This window comes from Morone saxatilis, unplaced genomic scaffold (assembly GCF_004916995.1).
Source record: "Morone saxatilis isolate NCDOM2014 unplaced genomic scaffold, NCSU_SB_2.0 Contig7, whole genome shotgun sequence".
NCBI classification, from domain to species: Eukaryota; Metazoa; Chordata; class Actinopteri; family Moronidae; genus Morone; species Morone saxatilis.
Window position 1 is genome coordinate 14,348,674 of NW_023340246.1, and position 23,128 is coordinate 14,371,801.

General features: G+C 39.1%; 2 protein-coding genes across 5 annotated transcripts in view; both read right to left on the reverse strand.

Annotated features, from left to right (window-relative positions):
• rngtt (RNA guanylyltransferase and 5'-phosphatase) overlaps positions 1–9,651 on the reverse strand; it is a 77,884-nt gene extending 68,233 nt beyond the window's left edge. For 2 of the 3 annotated variants that reach the window (XM_035678577.1, XM_035678578.1), the window contains exons 1-6: positions 9,211–9,651; positions 7,817–7,926; positions 7,623–7,726; positions 7,444–7,532; positions 3,682–3,757; positions 2,440–2,689 (exon numbers count right to left, since the gene is read on the reverse strand). In XM_035678577.1, the coding sequence (XP_035534470.1) occupies positions 2,440–2,689; positions 3,682–3,757; positions 7,444–7,532; positions 7,623–7,726; positions 7,817–7,926; positions 9,211–9,274 (693 nt within the window). In that variant the 5' untranslated portion in view covers positions 9,275–9,651. The remainder of the gene's footprint in view (positions 1–2,439; positions 2,690–3,681; positions 3,758–7,443; positions 7,533–7,622; positions 7,727–7,816; positions 7,927–9,210) is intronic. The other variant, XM_035678576.1, reaches the window with a different exon arrangement.
• Positions 9,652–10,207: 556 nt separating this feature from the next.
• On the reverse strand, positions 10,208–23,126 carry LOC118340891 (interleukin-31 receptor subunit alpha-like). Of its 2 annotated transcripts, none has more exons than XM_035679046.1 (16): positions 22,811–23,126; positions 20,359–20,604; positions 20,151–20,265; positions 19,872–20,050; positions 19,676–19,779; positions 19,375–19,398; positions 18,519–18,675; positions 16,562–16,644; positions 16,184–16,394; positions 15,855–16,019; positions 15,088–15,189; positions 14,858–15,001; positions 14,625–14,765; positions 13,123–13,207; positions 12,889–12,979; positions 10,208–11,952 (listed from the first exon to the last, which is right to left on the reverse strand). In XM_035679046.1, the coding sequence occupies exons 1-16, from the start codon at positions 22,863–22,865 to the stop codon at positions 11,563–11,565; spliced, it is 2,292 nt and encodes a 763-aa protein (XP_035534939.1). In that variant the 5' UTR covers positions 22,866–23,126; the 3' UTR covers positions 10,208–11,562. The 2 variants fall into 2 exon arrangements, with proteins under 2 accessions (XP_035534939.1, XP_035534941.1); XM_035679048.1 differs by having other exon boundaries at positions 12,898–12,979; positions 22,811–23,125.
• Between the last annotated feature and the right edge of the window lie 2 nt (positions 23,127–23,128).

Sequence of the window (23,128 nt, forward strand, 5' to 3'; positions counted from 1 at the left end):
TTTCTCCCATTCAACTCCCAGGAGACTCTACTGATGCCTCACTCATCACCCCCTCACTCTTATTTATGCAAGTATCATATAACACTGATGACATCTGTAAAACTCCTTTTTCAACTAAGAACAATTCTCGCTCATTCACCTCATTTCCTAATCTCCTTATTTCTCTTTTAACATGACCCCCCCCCCCCCNNCCCCCCATTCTGCCCAGATGAGTATAATATGACGATGTATACTAATTAGAACAGAAACAGATGTGGCATGATAATAAATCAACCCAAGTACCATTAGTGAATGTGTTTTGTGTATGAATGGCTGAGAATAGAAAGCCCCACAATGGTTCAGATGAATCTCATTCTCCACTTTTCAATCTAGAGGAGGAGTTATGTGCATGTAACAGCTGCTTAACCTCATCCATCCACCTTAAAATCAGGACACATTAACACAAATTTAACCCCCGTTTGTCTGGCCAGGTGAGAACAATGCCATTTGGACTTTAAGTGTAACTAAACCCCTAAATCCTGCTACCTTACATTGGTTTTATAGACGCAGTGGTTGTTTGGTGACAAGAGCTGCCACCACATACGAGACCTGCCTCCAGATCAGCCAATAGCTAAATTCAATTTCACCAGTAGAGGGCGGTCACTATGCATTTTTATAGCAAAATGTGCAAAAATACTTTGCACTAACATGACCAGATTTGGACCTGAATCAATCAACACCACCAATAAATACCCCAATACACAGGGTATGGCCATATTCAACAGCAGCTGGAAAGCGTCAGGTGATGTGGATAAAACCAGTATCACAATATTTATAAAGATATTTTCTGATATTAGCACATATTATGATGACAAATGAAATCAATAAATACTGATATTCAAACCAATGAACTATGTTGTACTATTACGCTTTAGATGAGGCCAAACTCTTAATGTCTAACAGTGTCTCTACACAGGAGCTGTTTTAGCCTCATTTTTCCTTCATCTAACTCATATCATGCATCTGATGGAACAGATATGTTCTTATTTTAATCAGCCAACTGTCTACACTTGTGCTATATGCATGTGAATGTGGCCTACAGCATATTCTTACACTCCAAGTCTATTTCTTACGTTTTACGTGCAGAATGATTCAGAGCACTGCCAAAACTTGGGTGACCTACAAATCAACACTGTGTCTGAACTCATCCTGTTTAAACACAGACAGAAGAGTAAAGCTGACTCAGCTAACATACTTTTAAAATTGTGTTTAAATGACATCTTACTCTTCTTTTGGGTTATAGTTGTGAGTTAATATTTCAGTCATTCACTAGTTCCAGCTTTTCTGTGTCATATCCGATCGGCCTGTTGTTCAGATAAAACGCACTATCCTGAGAAACAAAAAGTTGAAATGGTTTGAACATATTGCAGCAGAGTGCACACGAGTCCACCAGAGATAGAAACCTGATTCTTTTGACTTCCCTTCCAACCCAGCAAGATGGGAAAACTTTCCCAACACAAACTGTAGCCACCAATTCCAGGAACCCAATCACTGATTAATCCGGATATGAACTATCCAAAATAGCAGAGTCGTGTTTGTAATTTTCACATCCAAACTGTAAAGTGTTCGTTCAGAGCAGATATTATGACTCTGAGGAAGCGCATCAACAATTATATTTTAATTAAACCTGAAGCTATATGGGCATTGTTTGCTTTGATGGTGTGCTACCTTATTTCTACTATTGAACAGACTTCATGATGGATCTCTTCATGGCAGCCAAAACCAGTCAGACTCCGAAGCAGACCACTCAACCAAGAGACACTATTCTTTAATGAAAGTGAAGTAATGCAGCCTGGAGGAGCTGCTGCTGCTCTGGCTTATTCCCTCTAGACCCGTCTACTGTATAACTCAACTTTTTGATTTGCCTGGATTCTGGTTTTCAGTAAGCTCTGTGCAATAATAGTGGAAAATAAATATGAACTGTTTTTTTTTGGATATAAATATGATGAATATGATTTATTTTCTACTGTGCAAACACTGTTGCTTTTGTCTTCACCTCTACACTGACTGCTTGAAATGTTGGTGATACCGTTTTAATTTAAGCTTCTTAAACTACTCAAAATTAGCCTGGATGAGGGGATCAGCTCAATGTAAACAGAAGAAAACCTAATTACACGCAACTGGAGATGATTCAACACGCCAGATTGCACTGATGAGAGCTTTACATAAAGACAGGGAGGCGGCTTTTATCTGATCAAAATTATACCTTTGCCAGAGATGGAAAGCGTTCTCTAAATTTAAACATCAATTTTGTCTGGATTATTATGTATAGTTGAACATAAGCGGGAAGCCTCCCTGTAGGCCCTACATCACCCTGCATGAGCTCCGTGTCGTGCAGAGAGGGGACCAACGGATTTTCTACTTAACAGTCCATTTCCTGAAGCTCCCCGGAAGTCTTACCAGTTTTAGCTTCTCTTTCTTTCGTTTGCCAGGCGCTGACCCAGAGGAGCTGGGGCCCGACTCTTGGCCAACCGCATTACCGTCGTCGTCCACTTCCCCATCGTCGTCGTCGAAGCACCACTCGGGTAGCGCGGGGGCAGGGGGTGCGTCCTCCTCGTCACCATACCGACGGAAAAGCTCTTTGAGGTAGTCTCCCTTGTAGATCCCTGGGGCCCGGGCCTGGCCGAAAGCAGCCACAGCTGCCTCGACGCTGATAAGAGACAGAAAACATGGACGGGGCATCTTTTAAAAAGCTTCTTTTTATTTACGGTTACATATGATGTTCTGTCCTTACTGTGTTTCTAATGTGGTCTGTTTATCATACCTAGAGCTACAACGATTTTTTGATTCATCAAACAACAAAAAACAGAATTTCAAGGTCTCAAATGTGAGAATTTACAGCTTTTCCACATCTGACCTTATTTAAGATAACTTAATTGTTTCAGCTCTAAATATAACTTTTCACGCTTTGGATTAGATGAAACAAGATACTTAAAGACATCACCTTGGGCTCTAGTGATATATATCTATAGTGATTGGCAGTTTTCCCTATTTTATGACATTTTATAGATTAAAACAATTTAGCACAAATATAATCAGAAAATTATTCTATAATAAAAATAATCTTTAGTTGCAGCCTTAATCATAACTCACATCATATATTTTTCAGGAATAAAAAAAAAAAAAAACATCTAGCAGTGTTGATCATTTGATAGTAAACACATGAAACTGGACGAGGGCTGTAAATGCTCTCAGAGTATTCATTACACAGGAAGTGGTGGGTGGTGGGAGGGTTTTATTCAGCCTTCATGTCTGCAGCTTCCAGGGATTCTGCTTTCTTAGACTGCTGCTCCACCTCCAACTAAAGACACATCCTCACCCCCCCCTCCACCCTCCGCTGAGCTCTTGTAAATTATTAAACTCCTCTGTTGTGGGGTGACTAGCTCGGTCACTGCCAACCAGCCAGCTTCTTTTGTGAAGCCTGAGTTGATTGGTACTGACAGTGTAACACACATACAGAAAACTATCAGGCGAAGATGGCATTATCAGCTAAAAAAGACTGACAGAGGTGGGAGAGTTTGAAACCAGAGCGATGATGCAAGCCACTTGGGTTGTCTGGTTTGTGTTGTCACGCAAGACGATTGTGAAGATTGTAAACTGCACTCTGGCAGTATGAACGCCTGAAGGGAGCTCAGCCCTTACCTCCAGTCCATCTTCTCCACCAGGTATGCACATATCAGAAAGCCTGTCCGGTTGAAGCCATGCGTGCAGTGAACACCTTCAGGAGAAAAAAGAAAGCAGCAAAGTGGTCAAAAACTGAGAATTCCACTTTAAATTTACATTTATATTAAATCTTACGCATGTAGCTAACGCTGTGTATTGGTAAAAATATGCTGCAAATCTTTTCCATTATCTATGCTCGACACCTTCACACAATCAATTTAATGTGGCGCCATTATTTCAATAGCCCTGTGGTTTAGCACAATCTTATCCGATGTGTTTCCCTCTCACATCAGTAACATCAGTCTTCTGTAGATGAAATGAAACAGAGTCTGTGTTTGGAGTTGGGGGGCATCAACTCCTCAAACTCCACAGACTGAAAAGGCAGACCCCTGTCCCCTCAGAGGGGGGTCCTGCCTTTATACCTACATTAAAAGTCAGCCTGACCTCAGCCGATGCACACAGAAGAGACTCAGAGATTGTACTTTCCTGAATGTTTCATCAAAGTGGATGAAAAGGAAAAAAACCGAGAGAAATCATACACTATTTTAAAGTGAATTGGCTAAAGCACAAACCAAATTCCTTGGCAGAAAGATTCCCTAAAGGCAGGAATAACCCCCTGAAGATTTTAGTCACATTTATTCACCATTTAAAGGAGAGTGTTCACCTGAAAGAAAATGAGTCCCCCAATTGTGGGAAACAAAGTCATATTCACACAAATAAACAACCTTTGGCAGGTGCACAGCAGGGATCAAACTACACAAAATAAAACCATCTGACTCTCATATCTCCCCAGCAATGGAAGTTTGCCTGGCAACACTAAGGCTAATGAAGATGAAATGAACCAACGTCAGAGGATGGGGATCACATTTACTGTCTAATTTGGACATGTGTGCCGCAGAGGCAACAAAATCTAATCACCAGCTGGCTAAAGACAGGACATTGCTGAGATGACATTCACACATTCTGCTCTGATGTTCGAGAAATTTGATTTACAAGCCAGGCAGCAGTTAGTAGGTAAGAACAGATCTGGACAGGATTAAAAGATGCAGGAGTGAGGTACAAGAGAGCACCCTGCTGCCACCAGTGTGAAAGTGCAACTTCAAAATCCATGCGTCCTTCTTAAGAATCCCTCCCACCCGGCTGCCTTTAGGCACAACGTCACAGCAGGATATTATTTCAAACTTTTTACACTGAAGTGAGAGAAAGCTGCCTAAAAACAACACACATGAGTGGTTCCACTAGGACACCCTTCAGGCCTTAAATGAGGTAGAACTTGAGTTATTATTCGGTATTTGAGATCTAGAGACACCTCTTTTTTATACACATTTGACACTATCCATATTACCAACTTCAATTACAGCAGTTTTTTAAAACATTAATCATCTTGATGCAAATTCTTTAGATTAATTTTTTGGTGGACAAACTGTAATTGTGACAGTTTTTCTAAATGAACTCAAACATAGCTTGCCATTTCAATACAATAATGTAATGTTACTTATCAGCCAAGTTATACATCCATACAGATATCGCTACAATAAGATAATATCGGCCGATATATCAGATTTGGACGCGTTGCTCGGGTGTGTTGGAAACTATTTACACATGCAAGACTGTTAACACTGAGCTGTCAGCATAACATAACTTATTTGTTGGAAATAAAGTACATACTGCTTAGTAATGATAAGCTGAGGGATGTTTAACTACAGTATTTCCGTGTAGTTGAAGTGCAAAAGCCTGCCCACATACATCTACACAACTCTAAACCAACCTTTTAAACCAAATTCAGTTAGCCAGAGTTTAGGCTTGGAGTCCACTGATGTCCTTTCACCCAGAAATCACCTACACAGTGTTCAGTGGGAGTGCAGTGTTGTTTCTCATGTGAAACTCCCACGCTTATAAAAACCAACCACATAGTGACTTTGCATGACAGTGTTTTTGTTTAGCTTTCTAATGTTGGATGTTGGATTGAGAGCCGTGCACATGAGGGAGTGCATTTGCACATTTCCAATCTTTAACAGAGACACGTGAGCAAACCTCGAGAGGGCCGTTTCACCTCCAGCTGCTACATGGAGCTATTCTGTGAGCCTCAGCAGAAGACTGGTTGTACTGGAAGGCTGTCTGGCTTTAAGAGTACAACTGTATGAAGACCAAACAGTGTGAACATTTTGAAATTAAATATGTAATTTGCTCTGGAGCAATTTTAGAGTAAGGCTGCTATCTGCTGGAGACTTATGGTAGTGCACTCTATTGTCCAACATCACAATAAAGATGTACTTTCACAAAATAATACAAAATCAAGGTACAATTAGGCTGCGCAGTTAAGCTTTTTCCAACAACTCTCAATCTCCAATCTCAAAACTGAGCTCTCAAACTCAAAGTGTCTGAATAACACACGGATGTTTATAAATGTTATGCAGAAACAAACAACATTAGATCAAGATTTTACTCGAATTCGGGTAAACGTGGAACAAATGAGGGGGAAAAGCTGTTAATAAATACTAGTTGCAGGATGCTGTTATATTATCAGACATTTCTTGCAAATCTTAAATTCTGTTTTAGTAAACACAGGCTCCTTCATTTTATAAATCCCCATATATAACTTAAGTAAATAATACAACAGAATGGACTAAAGCCAATATTCATACTATCACGATTAAAGATTATTCTACTGCTATTATCTCGTGTGTGTTCAGTGTCTGACATTAAAGTACCACAACAAAACTATTAGTAGGACACAATATTAGAAACCCATATGTCACTGAGAACTGTGGAGTATCCCCACACACTTTACACAATCGTAAACCCTTAAGGATACTCAAAACAAAAACACCCTCTCACAAGACATTTAGTCTTTACAGCAAAATAAGGGAGACAATGTAATGTTTTTAGAAATAAACGAGGGGTGCTCCAGGTGCCCGTATTTAAGATTCAACCTTTTTTAGGTGTTGCTCAGGCATTAAGATTCATATTGAGTGGGATGAATGGAAGCCTGAATGTCTGAGGAGTAAAACTGCGGGAAAACAAAATCCAAATGACTCATTGCTGAGGCAAAGCTGCTCCGACAGTCTGAGCGAATAATACACAGGGGAAACTTATTTACAGCGCCGGCAGTTTTTACACGCTTTGAAGTTCTTCTTTCATATATCTTCGTATTCTACTGTGAGCTGAGGTGATACGCAAAGCACTTCATGGATTTCACTCACACAGATATAATCGTCAATAAAAACACTGGCCGAGGGGCTTCCCTTGGTCCAAATGTTTAACTTTTAACTACATGGAACACTAATGCAAGCATTTTCTTTCACTACTGAACAATGCAGATTACTATTACACTACTTAACTAAATATAACTCCATCTCTTAACTACTAGATCAGTTTTAATAGCAGGAGGGAAGTCACATTTCCTCCAAAAACTGCAATCAAACAACTCAAAGAGGTGCAAGTAAAATGGAAAAAAAGAAAACAGAGTGACATGTATTGAGTCTTATCATGTACTTAACAACATAAAACACAGCAAATATCACAATAGTTGTGATCCAACTATTCCACAGCTCGGTAAATTCTAGCTGATCCAAGCCTTCGATATCAAAACATGTTTATAGTCGTATTAACATTTCTCCATCAAATCTATGAAAGGAGATGTTCCTCAGACAAAGATGATAAAATGGAGAAAATACAAATAATCTGCAAGAAGCACATAATTATTGATCTGATCCAACTGTTGAGTTAAAGTTTCCTTACCTATCAATTCTGTGGGATTCTTCTCTATGAAGTGTTCACAGAGCCTGATGAACATCGCAGTCGTCTCTTTTGAAGGACATTCTCCATGGCTAGAGCAAACAGATTGACATCGGTCTTAGTACATCACCACTTAATTAACGTTCAACTAGTTCAACTCCTGACAGCAGACGTTCTCATACCCTTTACACTGAAGCTTCACATATTTTACGCCGTCTTTTTCAATCTCGGTGCGATCGTAAAAGCGAGTAGTGTTGGTCAAATCCACGAGCAAACCCATTTTCACCTGAGGAAAGACAACAAAAGACACGGTGAGTTGTGGGTCTCTCAACTTCAAAATGTTACTCAGAACTTTAGTCTTCAAGGAGTTACTTACTTTAAGACTTTTTAAATAGTTGGACAGCATGCTTGGGTGAAACCTGTTCTCCTCTGCAACCTGGTCGTCATATCTGGGACCCAACATCGTTTTCATTGGCAGGAATTTAGCTGTGAGGGTAAAACACAAGTAATGAAGCAGCAGCCCGAAGTATAAAACCCTGTACTCTGAGTAGCAACCTGAAGAAGCCAACGAATAGATTAGTTCACCAAAAGCTTATTTTTTTTTTATTTACAATAGGATTTTATCTTTAATTTAATTGCTGATTTCTGAAAAGACCAGTCTAACACACTAACACTTTGTCAACAAATGAAACGGTTAACACATTTTATCAAACCAAATCAAAAGGACGAATCACCAGACAAATCTGGCATTTTCATGGGTTTAAATATCAGGGCTTTTAAATTAGGTTTTAAATTAAGTATAAAACATGTGTAAAATGTGCACTATAACTTAAGTATGGATTTAAAAGTGCCAAAGCCACCAACTGTGCCTTGCAGTGTAACATCTGTTTAGACTACTGCACTGGTAAAAGCAGACGTGAAGTGGAGATGTTCTGGCAAATGCGAGATCTCGTTAAGTAAACATGTTATATTCAGACGGCTTCACTGGATATCGACCACTACTACAGCATCATGCACAACCATGCTACAGCCCCGGTTTGTTTTGACACGTGATGCTTCGATGGCGATGCTTAGCCAACTTAGTAGCACTTTTTTTAATGCACTTTATGGGAAAACTAATGCAAGAAGCCCACAAACTCAGATCTGGTTGGAAATTAAATTAGAGTTGTTAGCTAGATTTTGGAGAAAAAAAATAAATAAAAATAGTTCAGGTTTCAAAGCCCGTTAGCCACAGGTAGCAAGTTAGCTAAACAACACGCGAGTGAATGGTGTAATACCAAACTCCGTTTAAAAATATGGCAAATTAAGTTGTCCTCGCTAAATGTGGCAAATATACACACTCCTTAATAAACGTCTCAGCCTGTGCAGTTAGCTAGTGTCGTCTCAATGAGTTCGGCATCCCAGTTCACACCAACCACCGCTTAATTTAAACAAAACGATATAAATGACTAAATTCAGACTTACAGTGCTAGATAGCGTCCCTGTGTTGTGATGCTAACGTTAGCCTAGCACTTATGTGCGACTGAAAATGGACAAAACAACTGCAAAGCGCTGCTTGTGAGATCAGGACGTTCAGAAAAGTTAAACAAATCGGGTCATAACACTACAGAAAAGGGCACACAGTCATGTTTTTAAATCAGCGTGTTGTGACAAACAAGTGGCAGTGAATTGCGCAGCTAACAGCAGCAGCTACGTAAAAAAAAAAAAATAAATAAAAAAAAGCTTCAATTAAAAGGTTGCTCTATTGTCAAGTTTGTCGGTTTTTCTCACCTGCCACGGGTTGTCCTCTTCTGGGGCAATTCCGCCACCGAGGAGGGGGTCCGCTGTGGGACATGGTGAACAGAGGCGGTGGTGCAGTCAGTAGTAGTGGCTGCGTCCCGCTCGGACCGCGGCGATCCCCGGCGGTCGCTCACTCCAGCGCCGCGGACTCACTCGAGGCCTTCGGCTACTGATTCAGGAGAGTCATCCAACAAGTTTAAGCCCGGGAAACATTCTGACGGGCCGGCATGCATTTACACGAGACATAGGTTGTTGTTGTTGTTTTGTTTTTTACGACTCACGGCAGACCAACGTCCCCCAGAAATGATATTATCTTCTTAGTCGCTGTTTTTCCTTAAATCCAGCTTGTTAGCAATTAGCTAGCACAACGTCACAGCAGCCATCAAACGTGCTAGCTGGCTAGAGCTAAAGCAGCTAGCCTTGTAATCCCCTGTTGGTAAATGTCTGTAGTTCAGCTGGCAGCCGGCGTCACACTGCCACCTGCTGGTACTTACGAGGAAGGACACAAATATAATATAATAATAAGTCTACAAACAGAATCAGAATCAGAAATACTTTATTAATCCCAGTCACAATAAACTCCAGATATACAAACAACATATATTGGAGAACAAAATACAAAACAACATTATTGAGAACAAATATATGTTAAGATACACTTTAATTGATCCCCTAGGGGATTATACACACACAGGAGAGGCTGAAATCCACACTTTCATGCACATGTTGGATATGCAAAGGGAGAGATGGGTGGAGTGATGGGGCCTGCCGGGTAACAGCGGCCATCATGAGCAGGTTTTGGGGTTAGGTTGCCTTGCTCAAGGGCACCCGGCGTGCAACAGGAGGTGAAATCTGGCCCCTCCAGCTACCGCGTCCACACTCCATATTTTTATAGTCTGTGGGACTTGAACGGTGACCATCGGTTCCGCCAAGTCCCTACACACTGACTTCTGCTGCCCGGCTATATATAAATGATATATAATAACTATATATAAAAGATTTAGATTACATTTAATTAATGTGCAAAAAGTGCAAAAAATGATTGTTTGTGTTTGAGTCAGATAAAAGACAACATTAATGATATGTTGTTTACTTTGTGAACTGTGTTCTGAAAATGTAGGCTTTTGTTATTTATTTTGGACCGGTCCCTGGTCTCACAAGTATTAGTACATTTCTCAAACAGCCGATTTCCCCTTTTTTTATGACATGTACTGTTTCACAATTTACTCTTCTGCGGAAAAAACACCCCCGCACATCTATCCGCCTCCAATCACAGACCATATCAACCATTAAAAACATTGTGGACACAAACAAGAAACTGTAAAATAGAAAAAATCTGTGCTTTATTTAACGTTGTTGTTAATAAAGTACAAAATCATACAATATAAATAAAACTAATAAAATTCATGCAATTCTTTCAAACCCATTTAACTTGGTGAATATTTATTAAATGTTGCAGTGTGCTTTGGTAAGTAGTTAACTTTCACCATTTCAACCATTCACAGTTTGAATAAATATAAATGAGACAGAATTTGTAATAATGCATTGGATTATATTTAACAGCTTGTTGAGTGTAGTTCTGTATCCATTTGTGTGCCATTTTATACAAATACGACTACATCGTCTCAGGCGAGTTCAAACATTTCAGGAGATCAATAAATGATACACCATGAAACAGCTTATGTAAATGTAATTGTTAAACTAATGCCAGGTTGTACAAGAAAAGCAGTGACAGCTTTTATGGTTTCAAGCAGTTTAGCACAGAGATATCACTAATAACAAACAGGAAACATATGAGAATCTTATTATAATACATAGCTAATAACAGGATTTCTACACCATAAATGTACATACATTTACATAAATCCTCAGCATGCTAACACTGGACACACCTGAACTTTGTGATATAATATTTAATGCAGTTTGTAATTGTATATATTTGTATGTTGTATGTTATTAATATGTTTTTAAATATGTATTTAGTTCTGACTTTGCATTAAAGGAGACCCTTTAGAGGAATATACAGTTACCTCCATATAATTATCGCTGACATCAAGTTGACTTAATAAACTAGCTACTACACACATTGTTGGCCTATAAATATTACATGTTTGTGCAAAAAAGGATAGACAGTAGCAAAATGTGCTTTTATTTTACATAAAACCTAGCAGTTTATTAGCTGGGGAGTGAAGTCTGATATATTATTATACTATTTTTTTCTTTATATTCAGCAGTAATAATGTCCCAGATGAAAGATTAAACCACATCTGCTTTATTCACAGCTGACTGACTCGATTCCTGGAATATCATTAAGGTATTGTTTTCATTTCCCCTGCCCTGATCTTATCCAAACATGTCCAAAGTTACGTAAATGGTCACAGGTGGCGTCTTGTCTGGCTGTTTTAGTGAAACGCACTTACATGGTTCACTGGTCCTGGCAGCAGTTTCCACAGAACTCTGACTTCGATATGGGCTTGACGGGCTGCCCTCGGAAGAAAGTAGTTCTGTGGATTCTGGATGCTGTGTCTCTTCATGTTCAACTGCGTCTTCGCTCTGTATGTCTGGTGCTGTGACTAGGACTGGGTCAGTGTATTCCTCTGTCTGGTCACTGGCTGGGTTATCATGGCAGCCTGGAGTTAGTGGAGAGGTGGACGTTCTCTGAACCTCCTCTGGGTCAACCACGTTGAAGATGTTTTCTTGCGGATAACTCAATGGCTGGAAGCGCCATATTCCCTGTGGACAGATCCACACATTGACACACAGACACAAAGAGGGTGAACAAGAGGGCGATAAAACCTTGACTACAGAATGATGACAGTAGTACAGTGTCTCCATCTAAATCCATCTGTGAAGGTGATCAAAGACCAGAAAAAGTGACCTCAGAGGAGTGAAATCTGCAGTCATTTTTGATGGGAATGAAATTGTGTGGCTACTCATTGGACATCAGGGATGCAGCTACCTTTGAGGACACTGAGGTTATTTCCTCATTATTTTTTTTAAACAGAAGGGCAACAGACAACAAAAATAAATTAAAGAAGTCTGTGAAAACCAGGAGGCGTCTGGAAAGTGTACAATAGTTTAACTAAATTAGAATTATTATTATGAAGTTATTGTCCTTTTTTCTGGAAATTCAGGGTTTTAGCAAGCAACCTGGGGGAGTTTACAAACGCTGATTCTTTTTTTTTTTTAAGACTTGATATATTTGAAATCTGATAAATTAAAGGCCAACTTTTAAAGGCCAGGTTGACTCCTGGTAGTGCGTAGCAGGCTTTGAAAATAGATCTAAATACTTTAGATCTTTATGTTGGGGAATGCAATTTACAGTGCAACTAACCATTATTTTCATTATGGATCAATTGTTCTTTCTGTAAAATATCTGAAAACAGTGAAATACCGAATGACTATTATATTTCATTAGGTGACATCTTTGAATACATTTTTTGGATCAAGTAATTGTTTCAGCCCTAATTTACAGACAATATAATTGAGCATTTAACTGACTACATAAAAAGATGCTCAGACTTTACTTTTTAGGTGTCTGGTCAAAGTCTCCCCAGGGGAAGGATACAAAACCAAAACCCTTTTCATGTTTTTCTCCCTGACCACAAATAACCTAGAAGTGAACCGTCTCACTCAGCTATTTTAAAATGGATGTAATTCCTTCCTCACTGAGTTCACCTGGCCATGAGCCATCGGCCGCCACGACCCCACCGAACTGTTGCCAGGGTTAGGAACCGGCTTCTCCTGGAATCTCTTCCACCTATTTTGTGGTCACAAATGTCAAGATTATTCACTGTATAGCAACAAAATCCAGTGCAATATGCCTTTCATTATTGCTGACGTAGTCCTTGGTTCAGTGTCTCCATATCACATTATCACTGACAGTAAAGGGTTGAGACTTACTGAATAGCACAGCATAATCCAACAGATAACACGAGGACTATTAAGATGCTTCCACACACACTAAGTGCTGTGATGAGAGCCGGATCTGTCAAAAAAAAAAAGCATAAATTATGTTTCAGTGTTTGTTGAGCATGGAAAGTGACTCACTTCTCTATGATTGAATAAATAATTGAAACTCTATGATCATGTCCTGCCACGCAGAGTCATTATAATTTATCATGTTTTGACCATGTAGCTACAAAACAATGTCAGTTTGGGTTACTCAATATATTGTTTAGGTGATTAATGAGAGTAATTACTGTTATGGTTGGGATCTGATTAAAGCAGCAACAAGTTGATTTGTTGATTCTTGCAGCCCTTGTGAACAAAAGCAGTAGTGCTAATAACAATAGAAATAACCAATCTTCTTGTGTGCTTATGTAGGTCATACAGAGGCATCAGTATTAAATTAAGACTTTTTTTTTTTACAACCAGTTAAAAACTCCTTGTAGTAAATTTAACCTTAATCATAATATGGCAGCAAAGTAATAACAGAATCATCATGTCAAACGTCGTCCAGTAATGGCACTCAACAACTCTTATTCACACTTATTTGTGATGTTTACAACCCCAACCAAATATATATATTTAGATATAAAACAGTAGCTCTATTTCACACAGGCTTTATCATCTGTCCTTTGCTATTTGATGCTTTATTATGCCCAAATCTCACAGAGCTGGAACTCTGCTCGCAGCTGCTGGCACCCAAGAACCTCCAATTAGTTTGGGTTGCTAGATGCTGCCCTCAGTTTGCCAGAAAAAACACTGGTTGTCACGGTTGTTACTTGAGGCTTCGAAGAAACCCATGGATATGGGCCAGGACCTCCATGTTTGACACTTTCAAAACATTTGCGACTGATTTCAGGTTGCTGTGGCAACTTTTGAGAGTCAGATAAGGGCTTGATTAGAGTAAAACTAAGTGACGCTTAGATATTGGCAGCTACTGTAACCACAAGTGACAATTAAAATACTGGATAATGTTAAATGGGTAAGTAGAAGTAGTAGAGAAGAGTCATGAAGTCAGTCCATTACATAGCAGTATCTACAGCAAGCCAACATTAGCCACTATATGCTACTGGTCTTACCAGACAAAGAAAGACTGTAGCTGCAAAAGCCCTCACTGTACTGAACTGAGCAAGGTTGTGTTTTACTTCCTTATGCATGTAACTTTTTGTTTGGAAGAGGGAGATGTTAAAGGACATGTTTTTTTAGACTTTAATAACAGTATCTCAGCAGACTGCACATTCCACCTGACATGCCAAAACATGCAACACAAGGGGTTCACATCAGTTTGAGTTTAGACAAAAAAGGAATTAAAACTGGGGATTGAGAAGATTATAGCTTCAGATTTCAGTCTTATCTTGATAAAACTATCCCTTGTTAGAGGGCTGCATTTTTGCACATATAGAACTCAGGCTAAATGTGTGTCTTATATTCACAAGGAGCCCCTACAGACTACTCACCGAATCTTTTGGTTTCGAAGAGCCTCTCACTGCTTTTGGTAGTTCCAGTATGACCTACGGCCTTGACATAGACCCTGTATTGGGTGTTTGGATTCAGATCTTTCAAAGAAATGTGTTGCGTTGTGTTGTCTACAGTAACATCTAGAAGAAAGCAGTGCCAGAAATGCCATAAAAGGTCAGAAAAGGTTCTTCAAATCAGTTGCAAACTTCAAACAAGTGTGTGGTGGACTTACTAAGCTGTGGTCCGTCCTGTGTACTATAGAAGACGATGTAGTTAACAACAGCACCCCTGCATGCTTCTTGTGACTTCACACCCCAGCTCACAAAGGCGCTTTTGTGCTTAGCCTGAACATTGACGTTAGTGAAATCCCCTGGATCTGTAGGGATCGTGTTTTCAAAATCAGACTGGTAAAACATGAAAAAAATCCTTTCTCGGAATAACAAATAAATCTGACTGACGTACCTCCAACTCTGGAGCAGATCTGAAGGGCCTGTGTGCCGTGACCTGTTTTGCCCTCAAAGAGGGGAGTTACTGTAATATTGTATGGCTTCTTATCCAGGAGGTCTGTAGGGAAGGGAAGACTGTTCTCAAAATCTATTGCAGTAAAGTGACACTAAACACATATAAGCCATAACGAAAGCTTAGCTTTTTAGCCTTTTTCTGCATCTTCTCTTTTCAGGCTTTAGAAAATCTAGCCTGTAACAGGAGACTTTGGCCAGTCACAGGTCATTTCAGTGAGAGGGCGTTCTTGCCGGTTGTGGGTTTGGTGAGAGGGGTTAGGCGGAGAGATATGAGGCAGAAGGTTTAGTCCACTGCAGCTGTAATGTCAAGCAATCCAGGATGAACTGTAATAACTTTGGTGATACTCTGACTTTGTGTGTAGGATTTAGTGGTATCTAGCAGTGTAGTTGCAGATTACAACTCTCTCACTTCACCTCCTTTTTTTCAAGCGTGAAGGGAAAAATATAAACACAAACTGGCCTATCTAGAGCTAGTGTTTGGTTTGTCTGTTGTGAAATGATATGATAAGATCTCTCTGCACCGCTAATAAAATTACAACGCAGCTCAAGTAGTATATCCATTATCTGCCACACCCAGGCGATAAAAACAACAAACGCAAATCATGGGTTTGATGATAAATCATCTACAAGGCTTATTCCATGTAGTCATGCAAGACCCATAAAGTATTCCACATCTATCAACCACTTCATCTCCGTTGTCTAACCTACCAAACAGTGTTGCATTAGTGTATTTGGTCTCCTTCCAAGAGTATTGATTTCCATTGTGGGTGTAGTCGATCATGTAACCACTGACAGGCTGCTGAGGAGCCTTCCAGCTGACCAGAATAGCGCCTTCAAAGGTTGAGGTCTGGATGTCGGTAACTCGAGGGAGACCTGCCAAGTGAGATCAGATGAAAATAAACAAATCAATGACAAATCTTGATACCACATCACTAACCGGCAGCAGGGTGACTAATTATTCCATTAAAATGAATCAGTTTTATCCATAAATTGTGGTAACTCATTAAAAAAGGAAAATCAATATCATTGAAACTCACTCTCTCCAATGGCGGGAACATAAACTGAGTCATTCACAAACAGGGATTCATTGAGGAAGACTTTGAGATTTATTCTGTGTGCATCTTGATTCACATCACAAATTGAATTGTCACATGAAGTCTCCATATGATCTACTCCAGTCATGTTTTGCTTGTAGGGAGTCTGTTTGATAGTGTAGGTAAGTGTTTCTTGGCACGTTGAAGGAATCTCCTGCATAGACAGTTTGAAGCACTCAGTCAGTCAGAAATGTAACGACCACGTCTCTTAAGAAATGCAGGTTGTTAAAAATGAAGTTGAAACTTGAATTAGGAGTTTTGAAACAAAGTGAGTTAAAAAAAAATATGCTACGGTACGGCAGCAATGACAGGCTCCCTTACCGTCCACATGGCATGAACTTTTCGAACTTGATTTTTGTCCGCTTCAGCTACATTTCTCCACAGATGCAGCTTGACATCCCTCTCTGTAAAGGATTAAAGTACACTTAAAACAATCACCCTGGAATATACATGATGCTAAGGCAATACAGTTAGTCGATATCAAATATGCGTCGTATATTTGGTATTGACTAATGCCCAAAAAGGAAAGAACAGGGCCACTGTTGACAACTGTAAATAATATACAGTGCATCCGCAAAGTATTCACAACTATTAACTTTTTCCACATTTTGTTATGTTACAGCCTAACAGCACAGTGGCCTCAATCATCCGTAAATGGAGGAAGTTTAGAACCACCAGGACTCTTCTTAGAGCTGGGGGAGAAGGGCCTTAGTCAGGGAGGTGACCAATTGTGGTGGCAGCATCATGCAGGGATGTTTTTCAGCAACAGGTACTGGGAGACTAGTCAGAATCGAGGGAAAGATGAAAGAAACAATGTAAAGAGACATTCTTGATGAAAACCTCTTCCAGAGTGCTCAGGACCTCAGACTGGGCTGAAGGTTCACCTTCCAACAAGACAATGACCCTAAGCACACAGCCAAGATAACAACGGAGTGGCTTCAGGACAACTCTGTGGATGTCCTTGAGTGGCCCAGCCAGAGCCCAGACTTGAACCCGATTGAACATCTCCGGAGAGATATGAAAATGGCTGTGCACTAACGCTCCCTATCCAACCTGATGGAGCTTGAGAGGTCCTGCAAAGAAGACTGGGAGAAACTGCCCAAAAATAGGTGTGCCAAGCTTGTAGCTTCATACTCAAAAAGACTTGAGGCTGTAATTGCTGCCAAAGGTGCTTCAACAAAGTATCGAGCCAAGGCTGTGATAACTTGTGTACATGTGATTTTTTTTTTTTTGCTTTTTCTTTTTAACAAATTTGCAAAAATTTCAAATGAACTTTTTTCACATTGTCATTATGGGGTATTGTGTTACGAATTTTGAGGAAAAAAATTTATCCACTTTGGAATAAGGCTGTAACATAACTCAATGTGGAAAAAGTTAAGTGTTTACTTTTCAGATGCACTGTATTATAATCGTCATTAGTCAATGGTTTCACTTTAAACAGGATTCTTCCAAGAATTCAAATGAGTAGTAATACATTGTGTAACCCAAACCTATACTAAATGATACATTCTCAATTCTGTGAAAACCTAAACATAACGTAAACCGATTACGTCAGCAGGTCTGAAATTATCAGTCCTTATGGATGATGTGCGAGCCAGACACAGACTTCCCTTTTGACTTTGTATTAGGATCTTAAGATATTCACATTCAAGTCCCAACCTGCAACTCAAATGTGTCACTGAAGCTGATCTTTATTCCCTCTCTGAGCCACCAGTAACAGAATCCGGTATCTGTAGCAGACACAGGCCTGTAATAAGCCAACCTGTCGACCTACCTGCCTAACTACCCCCCCGGCACATGAACAGAGACTTCCACAAGCCAGCCAGGCAAATATTGCTAAAGCTACTGAGCTAGTTGCACAAGAATGGCAAAGGCTGTTGGATACTTTAAAATCTGTCTCTTGCCTGTTTCTCCAACGTTACCTACCCTAGCTTTAAGCAAAACCAATGTTTATAGACATATATATATATATACAGATATTTAGTTTGTTTCCATTAATTTGTCAGTCATCTAGAAGTCAATCATTGTTGATTGTTTTCACAAAAAAGGAAAACAACGGGTCTGATTACAACACAACAGCTCGAAGCATACACAGCCATTTCCAACTAAAAGCAAATACGGATGCAATTCCGACTAAACTGATAACACAGCTTAAAGTTGTGTAATCTTCATGAGCATTATTGTAGCCAAGTGAATAAAAATCAAAAACTGCAGATGAAACATTATTTGTGCAGGTATTTTAGTAGCCTTCCATTACCAGTTTTGACATTGTTCTTACGGTTTAGTTTGGTCAGAACTGTCTGCTCCCGGCTCCAGTCGCTCCAGGGGGCCAATCCTAAAGCACAGCGGACTGCGACTGTGTAGTTACTGCAGGACTCCACATTTTCGATCTTCGTGATCCATTGTTTCTCAACTTTTGCCAGATTCTTGGGCACCTAAAGGTAAAACCAGACAGATTTCAGTTAGAAACATCCATTCAAATTCTAGACAAGTCCAAGAAGGAAAACTCATCTTTTTCAACTTTGCTGTCTGTGTCTGGAATCACTCACTATTTACTATATAGTGAACCACATTTAATGTCATGCCATTTATTTGTGTCTGTATTGTGAGTGTGTGAACTTTTTACTACCCTCCAAAATTCCACAATGGAACAAAAAAGTAGTGTCCATGGCATTCACACTACTGTCCGCTAACAATGCCACAATGCACAACATAGATGCAAAAATGAGCTCAGTTCAGTAGCCATCAGTGATGGTGTAAAATGATGAAACGTAAATGTCAGAAGGCTCAATTGACTACTCACTTTAAAAACTACTACTCACTAACAGCCATTGTTATATCCACCATTTTGTCTAATCTGCGACCAAGCAAATATTTACAGCCATTTTTTACTAAGTTGTTTTGTAACTGTTGTTTGTTATTTGACATGTTAGTTTTGTCTGTGATCAGTTTAGTGCTATCGAACGCTAACCTAGCCACTACACTTACTATCTGAGGCTAATTTGTTGCTAGTGCTGCCTACACCGTGCCATAATGTATCATACCATACAACCAACTCGGTGGGTAATAAGACAGAAATGCCTGAAAACCAAATAAACATGAATTCCTTTATGACAGAGAAATGTGTCTCTTACCTCTGGAGTACTTTCACTGCCAGCCTGGAACAGAAAGACAAACAAGACATCACCTCAATGAACTCTAGGTACATGTTTATTATATTTATTATTGTTTTGTTGTGTGATGCTTTGTTTCTTCCTGCATGAGAGAGGATGTTAATTCTGTTTTATTTCTATGGTTGTTTACAGTCATCTTTCTTTCTGCTTTGTAATCGCTGTCATTGGAATGGTTGCGTAAAATTCCCTGTTTTCATGATTTCACAGCTGCTTCTAGTAAATACTTCACAAGCTGAAGGTAGGAGATCAAAGAGGGACATACCGTGCTGTATTTGACTTGACAGCGATCCTTTTTTTTGACTTTCCACTCAAGCAATAGGTGATCAGAGACGGTAGTTATTGTCAATTCCGGAGGGTTGATTTTCACTGAGGGAATATGATCAGGACAACACATCAAAATGCAGAAACGTACAATGTTAAAACTAATTTTCCTACAACATTTACTTTATGGTACTTACCTATTTTAATTAGTTTAAATATTTGAGGCTCTGAAAACGCTTCCCAAGCAGCGTGTTTAGCTCTCACAGAAATATTAAAATTCCCCACATAACCTATTTCCGCAGATATATTAACATATTTGATTTTGCATGTTGTTTCTTGGGAGTTGCAGATTTCAGTCAGGTTCGAGCATGAGTTACTGAAAGACATAAATGCTTTACATTAAGTACGGACATCAACAAGACAAAGAATTGTTCTTGCATTAGTTCTTCAAAAAAGGAAGAAAATATGAAACCCACCACATGACAGTGTAGTTTATATTCAATGAAGAATCAGTCTGATGCTCCCAGGTGCATATGAACCAAGACTCACCAATCGGAGAGGTCAAGATGCATGATATATTGCTGGGTTTTGCTGTGAAAAAAGAAAGTCAGAAATTACATGAAATAACATTTATATCGTGCTGTATTAAGTTTCAGAATATAAGTACCAAAGAACACTTCTTACTGTACGTTCTGATAATGGTGCCTCCGAGGACTTGAGTATTTGCACTGTGGCATTGCAGTGTGGCACTGCTGTGAGTGAAGTTAGGCAGTGACAGGACGCTGTGTGAGGAGTTAGTGTTTGACCAGCTTTCATTTATTCGTTCACTGTTCAGCGTCCAGTATATTTTGCCTTGGACGGAATTCTGGCACACTATATTGATACTGGATCCCACTTCGATGTACGGATCTTTGGGGAAAACGTTCTGACCTGCAATTATAATAATGAATAATGATGTAACAGACAATTTAAGGACATTTTTAGGAATACACTTATTTGCTTTCTTAGATGAGAATATTGATACCACTCTCGTGTCTTTATGGCAAATATGCAGCTGGAGCCGTCAGCTGGTTAGCTTTGTTACACAAAGGCCGAAAACAGGAAGGCACAGCTAGTCTGGTTCTGTCCCACAGGAACAAAATGTGCCTTCTAGGACCTCTAAAGCTCCTTTTTACACTTCAGTAAATTCGCAAACAGATTAACAATTTGAGGCCAGCTGTTTCCAGTCTGCTAGCTAAGCTACTGCTGCTGACTGGATGCTTCGTATCGAGTGTAAAGACATGACAGTGGCATCAGTTTTTTAATCCAATGCTTGGCAAAAATGGTAGTAAGCAAACTGTTGAAGGCTATTAAAATAACCCACATATGTACTCTGATATTACATTAGAACTGATGGCTTGAAGATTTACAGCTAACAGGATAAATGCACTCACCGTACTCTGAAAGAAGGAACATTTTTTAAAAATGCCTGTATACACACTGGACCTTTAACAATAGCAGTAAGTGGTGATCTTGTGGATTTAAAAAAGAAATGCTTAGCTTTGTGACTGGAAATCACCTTTTAAAATCAGTTTACAACAACACAACACAGAAAGACACCACAGCTAACCGCAGTTAGCCCGAGGTTTGCTCGAGTTCATCTCTGTTGAAATCTGTTCCAATAGCAAAGCCTATCTTTATCTTAATGGAGTGTGACGAGTCTGTGATCAACCCTGCTTTTTAGGATGCACTGTGATTGCAAACTCATTGCACAGCTCTAACTTTCTGGCCAAATTCCAGTACAAATATTTTGTTTCACATCTGGATTGCAGCAGGTTTATGAGAGTCCTGTAATCTTTCCACACAGTCCTCCCTGGCTTTTCCCACACCTTTTGTTTTAGCCATAAATAGATCAGGAACTGTGTTCAGGCATGTGACAGGACCTCAGAATTAGAGTAAGCCAAGTAATGCGTAATGGTGTTTGGAGAAGGCTCCTGTCCTATATTTGCAATTAAAAAGCCCATAACAATAAAAATCATTCAAATTAAAGCTTTTTTTTGTCACCAGTAAACATTTTACATTTACAGGCACCAAGTGTGATCATAGAACTTACAATACATAATACAGTTTTTTGATCCATGTGTAAATTCCAGACTGCAGAACAGGTGAAACCTTCCAACAATCATTAAAAACTAAACTGAATTTGATGTTTAGTTTTCAATAGTGATGTTTTTTCTTTGTGTAACAGCTCCAATAGAACATATATAGTCTAGATTGTATCATGGACTAAAACTACGTCCGCATTCGCAATATATAGCAGTAACTTTACAATTGTCTTTTACATAAATGAAATGTACTAAATCTGAGCGGACAGATGATCCATAAAGCTTTTAGCTCAATAAACTTGTATGTGTGTGTGTGTGTGTGTTTTTCCACGGAGTAAAAAATGTCTTCTGACTTACAGTAAATGCTTCGTGAAGTCACTTGCAGACACCTAAATAATTAATATTGGTTGTTAGAGCTATATCTGTGTTGATTTCAAAATAAGAAATATAAGATTTTAATGCAATAAATGAACCTTTAAACATAAATTAACAAAAAAAAAGGCAAACCAAACTTGCACTTAAATCATCAAGTCGTCTTACCACCTCATCTCTGGCTCTGTCTTTAAATAATCTCATTGTTTTTATATATTACTGTTACATATCTGTAATGTATTTATGTATTATACTGTATTGTTTTGTTGAAGCATTGTTTTAACCCGCCCAGATTAAAGACTAGATGGAAAGTTTATTAGCTAACTGTGACACATTTACATTTACGTGTAGACTGCAGTGTTGATTAATATGCATTGTAAATAAATAAATAAATAAATACAGTTTTTAGTCTCAATGGCCTATATGTGACTGTACATAATAATTTAAAATGCTAATTGGCTGAAAGGGATATAATATTGTAATATTTCTAGTTAAATTCAAGACGTTTTAAATACCGGTCACTGTTTTTTGAGGGGAACATTGTGTTATGAAACCAAAACAAAAGAAGCATTTCCCATAAGTCCCAGACCCTTAGTCCTATCTGACCGGTCAGCAGATCTGCATTTCAAACACCATGCTTCACCTTCAACAAGAAAGATCATTATAAGAGCTTTACTTACCTTTACAAATGGAGGAGGTTACAATCAGGATGAATACAGCTAGAGAGGAATACATTTCTTTTATCCCAGTACCAGAGCTCAAATAAAGATCCTTTTAAAATGCATGTAGAGCTTTTGGGATGTTCAGTTGCGCCAGATAAAATAGCTTAAATCGCCTTTATGGTGTCAGACTGCCTGCATTTCCCCACTAACTCTGTATTTAACTAACTGTATTTTAGCCATCAAGTAACAGGAACTGAAGCAAAACCCTGAAATAAACGGGCGGTATTACCCAACTGGACGCACAGCGAGATAAGAGGAAGTGAAGGAACTTGTTGA